General features: G+C 42.1%; 1 protein-coding gene across 1 annotated transcript in view; it reads left to right on the top strand.

The window, feature by feature from the left end:
• Positions 1–606: 606 nt before the first annotated feature.
• Positions 607–7,922, top strand: part of TRHDE (thyrotropin-releasing hormone degrading enzyme) — a 223,010-nt gene continuing 215,694 nt past the window's right edge. The window contains exon 1 of the mRNA XM_009327544.1: positions 607–750. Within this exon, the coding sequence (XP_009325819.1) occupies positions 607–750 (144 nt within the window). The remainder of the gene's footprint in view (positions 751–7,922) is intronic.

Here is a 7,922-nt window from a genome sequence, read left to right as displayed (position 1 = left end):
TTGCGTGCACTATGTGACCGTAAGTTCTCATGCCCAAGGAAAGGCAAAGTGCCCTGTCGGTGTCTCAGGGCAGAGTGAACTCCCTGAAGGCTGTTAAATCCTGGTTTGATCCGAGAGCTGTGCTTGTTTTACATTGTATAACCAATATCGGCTAACTTTTTTTCACTTATTGATGAACAAAACTGCTAGAACCTGAAGTTTGATACAAGGCGAGGGATTATTTATTTAATGTCAGTGTGGTGTCTGCAAGTCTGTAGGAAATTTGTAGACCGTTACTTTATATCAATTGCGTTGCAGTACACGTAGTAAGAAAGTGCTAAAGCAGTGTTCAAACACTGTATACTTTGTACAGTTTGTTTCCCCCCCCACCCCCTTAATCCACAATAGTCAAGCAATGTCTTACTTGGTACATCCATAAATCAAGTGCTGTGCACAGTTAGTAATCGCTTTGGTTTTTTTGTTTGCTTCTTTTCTAGGTTTCTTGGTGTTACACAGTTTTCTCCTACTCATGCCAGAAAAGCCTTTCCTTGCTTTGATGAGCCCATCTACAAGGCCACTTTCAAAATCAGCATCAGGCATCAAGCAACTTACTTATCTTTGTCCAACATGCCCGTTGAAACTTCTGTTTTTGAAGAAGACGGATGGGTTACAGATCACTTTTCACAGACCCCTCTCATGTCCACGTATTACCTAGCTTGGGCAGTGTGCAATTTTACATACCGGGAAACTGTCACCAAGAGTGGAGTAGCTGTAAGTATTTCTAATGTTGTATCAAATACATTTCGTTATTTTGAAAACTCTCACTTTTTGTAAGGGATCATAACGTCAAGTATTTCAAGTATTTTCTTGATTAGCATTTCTAAAATTTGCCAGTTTATTTAATGATAGCGTGTATTGTTTGGGACCTTTTCTGAAGGTTTGGCTAACATTTTTGGTTTGTCTGATACTTTTTGTAACTGGTTAGCTTAGTAGTTGTGGTGTCTGATGACATTTGAAACTTTCAGATATACCATTTCACTTCACTTTCATTTTCTTGGGAAGTTTTGCCTTGTTTTTCCTGTAGCCTGTTTTTCAATGCCAGTGTTCGTGGGACTATTTATTAGAAGAAAGCAGTAGTACTGGCAGCATTGCCAGTCTCCTTCCTTCAATACTGACATGTCCCTTGGTGTGCTGTGTGCTAGCTCAGGAGACTGATGAAGTAATTTCTATCTTAGAGCTCTTGCTTAGGAGTAGGACTTTACAACCTACCAGCTTCCTGTGGAGGTCCGGATTGATGGAAGCACTAACTTTCTGGAGCTGTTGTTTCCAAATACGGCATGATTCCAGGAGTTATGCCATGGGAAAAAAAGAGAGAAAATCCTTTCTTTATGTCAGTTTTGTTTTGGTTTACAAATATCAAGCTCAGAAGTGTATAACAAGCCAAAACATACACGAGAAATGCTGTCAGCTTAATGGAATATTTTACAGCGCTGTCATCTTGATTTTTCAGGTGAACATACAGAGAAACCCTTCCTTCTTAGTTACAGTGAATAACAAAAACAGAACTAGTTCTGGAAGCAGAGGGCTAGGTGGCAGTTTAAGCTGTGTGCCTGAGCAAAGGGAGTGTTTACTTAACTTCTGTAAATGCTCTATGACTTTGTGCTGTAGCCTGGGGGCATGAGGAAGGACTGCAGGCCTCCCTTCCATGGCTGATCAGGTCAGGAAACGTCTCCATAACCACTTTTAGCTAGTCTAAGCATTGGGCTGCTGTGGAGGGAGCTGATCCCACCTTCTCTGAGCCAAAGGTATTCTTTTGCCTTCCTTGTGCCAGCCTTCAGCTCTGTACAGCCGCATGATCTGGCTGAAAACTGACCTGAAAAAAGAAGTGAAAATGTGGTGAGTTTTCAACCAAATCAGTTCTCTGATCCTGCTTTTTGTGTGACTGCCAGAGCCCTAGTACGGATTCAAGGCTGCGCTGATGGCAGGTGAACCCAGGACAGCCCTCTGCATTGGCATCCCTCATTTAGGCCGTACTGAAGTGATCAGAAAATAAGTCTTATTTTTTTCACTGGAACAGCTGAGTAGGACACTAGGGGCCTTTCACTCCTTTACAGCCCTTTCATACCATGGCCAGCAGACTATGACAATACCCTCTGGCCCCATGAAAGGGGAGGAGGAAGCATGGCTAGGAAGTGGTTCTCTGAGGTGCTTTAACCTATGAGTGTAAGGATGTGGGAACCGCTGAGGCCATGCTTGCAATCCCAGTGGTTACCTGCAATGGCTGAAAGCCTTTGGGTTTGTGTTTTTTTTTTGTGGGGGTTTTGTGTGTGTGTGTGTGTGTGTGCTGGTTTTTGTTTTTTTTGGGTGTGGTGGTTTTTTTTTTTTTGGCTTGGTTCTTTCTCTGTCAGTTCAGTGAGTTGAGTTAATTTAGAAAAGGATCTCACAAGTGCCAAGGCAAAGAAGTAAGAGGGGAGAAGTGGATGCCTGGTTTTTAGTGTTGCTGCCAACAGATTAATTATCTGTACAAGAGGGATTGCTCTTGAGACGAGGAATTGGTTGCCTCTGGCTGTTGTAATGGTCATAGAATCATAGAATGGTTTGGGTTGGAAGGAACCTTAAAGATCATCTAGTCCCCCCTGCCATGGGCAGGAACACCTTCCACTAGATAAGGTTGCTCAAAGCCCCATCCAACCTGGCCCAATTTCCAGGGATGGGGCATCCACAACTTCTCTGGGCAACCTGTTCCAGTGTCTTGCCACCCTCACAGTAAAGAATTTCTTCCTAATATCTAATCTAAATCTGCCCTCTTTCAGTTTAAAACCGTTACCCCTCGTCCTATCACTACACTCCCTGATAAAGAAGAGTGTTCACTGGCCTTGTAGAACAGGGTGAGATATCAGGCCATTTCAGGGGAGGTTTAGATTGGATATTAGAAGAAATTTCTTCACTGACAGGGTTGTCAAGCATTGGAATAGGCTGCCCAGGGAAGTGGTGGAGTCACCATCCCTGGAGGTATTTAAAAGACATGTAGATGTGGTGCTTAGGGACATGGTTTAGTGGTGAACTTGGCAGTGCTAGGTTAATGGCTGGACTTGATGATCTTAAAGGTCTTTTCCAACCTAAATGATTCTATGATTCTTACTCCCTATCAAGCAGTACTGAAACAGACTTCTATCCAGGTAGGTGTTGATGATTTTCATTGTAATGTACTCCACCTGCTGAAGGATTTAGTCTTAAGCTAAGAATGGCCTGGTATTTTTCAACTTTAGAAAACACTGGTTACTTGAGGTTCTCCCTTAACTCTAATAAGTTGGAAGTTTTTGGTGCATACTCTAGTAGGCAGGTCTTGTGTTCCTTGTGCTCTAATACAGTGTAATGCTTGCAAATTTGTCCTACATAATACTAGCCTGTTATCTCACTTTGAAATGTCCTAGACTCATCTGAGAAACAGCTGCAAGCAGTTCAACTTCCAATATCGGTGTAAGCAAATACATGGAATGTGGGGGATGGACCTCAGGACCATTAATTTGAAAGATAAAACCTACTTCCTCTTTAACTCATTTTCTTGTAGTGTTATTCAGAGCTCATATCCTGCAGACATTTTCTGCTTGAGTATGTTTGATACCCTGAAGACAGAGGCACACTCATGTCTTACAGACAATAATTGAGAACTTCCTGCTGTTCTCATATTTGGCAAAACTGTTCTCAAGACTTTAGGTTTAACAGGAATCCAAAGAGAGCATTCAAGTGTTAATTTATTAGGAATTTGTGGCTACTAGGGCCTGATAGTTACGCTTGAGTCTGTTGGTTCAGTGCATGTAGGATGTATAAAAGTATACTCCACTGGCTTGACAGTACCATTGTACAGAACTTTGCCAACAATTATGCAAATCAGTGAATAATCTTCGCAAAGACTTGAAGACCAAAAGCCTATATCAGTTGAGATAGTTTCTTATCCCATAAAATTGTTCGGTTAGTCTAGAGTTTTAGCTCTTACTTTTTATAGTACCCCTATCACAGAGGTATGTTAACGCCCAGTAATATCAAAATAGTTTACACTGAGTTATTGGTTAAATATATTTTACTATTTTTTAGTCCATTTGTGATCTGATCATCTTTCATTGTTCAATTTTGTTGAAAGAGTATCTTTTAAGGTATGGACTCATGGCAAACACTTTAGAGCTGTGTTCATTCAGCTGAATTGCTGAGGTAATCCATCTTTTTGAGTCTTTCATACTGCAATACCAGGAGTTCATGGACACTACTTTGAAATTTGAAATTGCCTGAAACCTGGCACATGCAATTCTAAACTTCTTGGTTTCCTCTGAAGCCACTTTTTCACTAAAATTTAGTTGCTCCCATATCCATGGCATTGCATGTAAATGTATGATAAAAGTAAGTTTGCTTCTAAGAATGAATGAATCTTCAGGGAAATTAATCAAACCCCCATACTGAAGCATCTTGATGGGCAATTTCTTGCGTTGGGCAATCTTACTTCAATTAATGCAGTGTATGTTGTATTTATTTTGTAGACATATAGTAGACACCTAAAAGACTTCAGCTTCCATATACTTTTGCTTTTGCTTTGGCACTTTCTTGAACCTCATTTTGGTTCACAAAGCATTTTTTTGTGTGTGCGGGGTGGGGTGTGGGGGCAGGGGCAGGGGGTGGGGGGGGAAGGGGCAGGGAAGTGTCCTTTCAAATTTGGACAGCATTGTAATGATTAAAATCTCACTTCTCTTCCAGCTGACCAGTCTTACTAAACTGCTATGGTCAAGGGTAGATAAACTCCCTGAGGAATAAAAGAAACAGTGAGATAAAAAGCAAGTTTGTTCCTCAAAAATTGTTAAGTGTTAGCTGTTCAGTATTTCTCAAAGAATGACATTGTCCTCAAAATTAATTTTAACCTAAGCGTGAGATTCAAATACAAATCAAGTTATAAATAGAAACTGACTTTTGGAAAGCTTAAGTAGCCGATCAAAATATAATTTTGATATATCCTATATAATTCTTGCAGACAGGAAGATGTTCTATATTTCATACACTAAAATTAATTTGGGAAGGGGAATTAAGACAAGCAGTGCTTTTCTAGGAGCACAGATCAGTGCATGCGAATCATTAGCGTAACTCTTTAGTCCATATGGGTCTGACCAGAATCCCTTCCAAAGCAAGTAATTTAAAAGCAGAGTTGACTTCTTATACGAATTACATATATATAATGTTGTTCAGATTCATCTGGGATTACAGACAATGATTCAAATCACTTGATTCTTGGGGAAAGGACTGTGGTGCAGTCATCTGTGCTGCTGTGGACTAGGGAGCAGTATAGTTCTACCAGGGTGCTGCCTGAGGTAATGCTGTATTGAGGGAGGAGGGATGTCCTTACGAGCAGGCTTAGCTGATCTTTGTATGGCCCTAGACCAACTGCAGCTGTGCCATCTGTAGTTCGTGAAAATCATGGGATATGTGTACTGTTGTCTTTGCACAGTACAATAATCCAGAAAACTCCACTTACCTTCACATGCTTGCTTGCTTGCTTGCTTCTACTCATATTTTGTGTTTCCTAATCATACCTCTTACATATGTTCTTTGTCAGTCATTCTTAAAAGCAACATATTGCTGGCTGGATTGTAATGTCTGTCACATCATCTCTGTGTCTCTTTCCTTCATTATTGTCTTTATCTGTCCTTTCAATCCACCAGGCATTTTCTTACTACTGTTACTTTATTTTTCCCCTGTCTGGATTTATTTTTACTGTACTTCATGTTTAGCTGTACCTCTATTCTCCAAACCCTCTGTTTCTCATCATTCCTTTGTCAGATGGACCTGGAAACTCACTATATCCTGCACGCCTTTCCACTGTCTCATAAGTGATTTTAATTCCTTTTTGTCGTGGTTTAACCCCAGCTGGCAACTAAGCACCACACAGCTGCTTGCTTACTCCTCCCCGGTGGGATGGGGGAGAGAATTGGAAGGGTAAAAGTGAGAAAACTCGTGGGTTGAGATAAAGACAGTTTAACAGGTAAAGCAAAAGCCGCGCACGCAAGCAAAGCAAAACAAGGAATTCATTCACTACTTCCCGTCGGCAGGCAGGTGTTCAGCCATCTCCAGGAAAGCAGGGCTCCATCACGCGTAACGGTTACTTGGGAAGACAAACACCATCACTCCGAACGTCTCCCCTTCCTTCTTTCCCCAGCTTTATATGCTGAGCATGACGTCATATGGTATGGGATATCCCTTTGGTGAGTTGGGGTCAGCTGTCCCGGCTGTGTCCCCTCCCAACTTCTTGTGCACCCCCAGCCTACTCGCTGGTGGGGTGGGGAGAGAAGCAGAAAAGGCCTTGACGCTGTGTAAGCACTGCTCAGCAGTGACTAAAACATCCCTGTATTATCAACACTGTTTTCAGCCCAAATCCAAAACACAGCCCCATCCTATCTACTATGAAGAAAATGAACTCTACCCCAGCCAAAACCAGCACACTCTTTTTTTCTGCTAATTCTTTCTCTTTTCGGTAGTGGAAGGAGTGAATGCTCAGAGGCAAAGCAGAGTATATCAGTGGAGATGAATGCATTGCTGGAAAGAAATGTTTCAGGGAGATTCATCGTCTACCATTCTTCTCTTTTGCTGTGGATGGGGTGTGGAGATAGGTATGAAAATAAAGTGCCAACTGGCAGCTTCAACGTGGCTCTTGTCAGGGGGAGTATCTGCTAAAAAGAAAAAAAAAAAAGTGCGTGGAAAGGAGTGGAGTCAGGAGGAATTGTGGGCGCAGGGGTTAGAAGAGCAAGTGCAGGCATTGATAGAGCAGATGGGAGTGAGCAGCAGCGAAAGGAAGGGGCTGGGTGGTGGAGAGTGGGAAGAGGAATGTCGATGGAAGGCAGTGCTGAAAGAAGAATTTTGCGTGGTTTCGCTTTTGCTACTCCTGCTCCTATTCCAAAGTGGTTGCAGCATGTGTTGCAGGACTGGCAGCGTGTGGCCTGACCACAGCTTGGTCAGCTGCGCAGGGTAGGACCTCCACTGGCTGTCTGAATCCATGCGCATTACATTTTGAAGAGAGCTCTACAGCCAGGTACATCTTGCTTTTATTAAACATTACTGTAGAGTCATCAGTGCCGAGTAATTTGTCATGATACAGAGAAAGACCTTGAGGCTAAGAAAGATCTTATGAGAAGAGTCATAGCACAATAAGGCCAACCTTTATTGCATTGCTGCTGTTTTGTTATTACTTTATCTAAGATGTAATTAGAGATCACAAGCTCCTGGTTAGTAAAAATCTTAATTCAATACCTTACAGTACGGTTAAGTCTTATCCTGGCCGATGAGGAGGAGCTGTAATAATCTGGCTAAAGGAGAATAAGGTAATTACTGTTTCCGTAGTGCTCCATGGCTTGCGGAGAGCCTGCATAAATGTCCTGGCACTGAATTCTCTTAGGCTTGTGTTCAGGGGGCTCGCTCGGTTTGGTTCGGCATCACACAAAAAGATAGAGTGATCTCAAAAATGGGATCTGTGCAGTAATAGTCGCTTGATTCTGCACAAGTGAAAAATCCTTTTTGTCCAGGAAGGGCTAGTGAATGGAGTCACATAAGCAGACTTAGGTCAGAATCAGTGCACGTCCAACAGCCCATGTTAATTTAGGTGCAGCACCATGGGACCATGGTTTTATACTTGTCCTTAAGACAAGATGACTGGAGGTAGTGTAGTGCTTCTAGCCCTCCATGAGATGCTGGAGAGCTGGGCGAGGCATTCCCTCATCTGCAGTGCGGTGATCAGTCTGAGGAGACTGAAGAGCTGACTTTTCGTTAATAGCCTAAAAAAAAGTAAAATCAGGTTCAACAACTATTCAGAATAACTTTTTCCCCAGTGGGTTCTGTCATTTGTTAGTTACTAGAAAAAAACAAAACCAAAGGTTTTATGTAAAATAACTCTGCACTTATTGTGCGGTTCA

Source organism: Pygoscelis adeliae, unplaced genomic scaffold (assembly GCF_000699105.1).
Source record: "Pygoscelis adeliae isolate BGI_AS28 unplaced genomic scaffold, ASM69910v1 Scaffold113, whole genome shotgun sequence".
NCBI classification, from domain to species: Eukaryota; Metazoa; Chordata; class Aves; order Sphenisciformes; family Spheniscidae; genus Pygoscelis; species Pygoscelis adeliae.
This window is presented reverse-complemented; position numbering and strand designations above follow the sequence as displayed.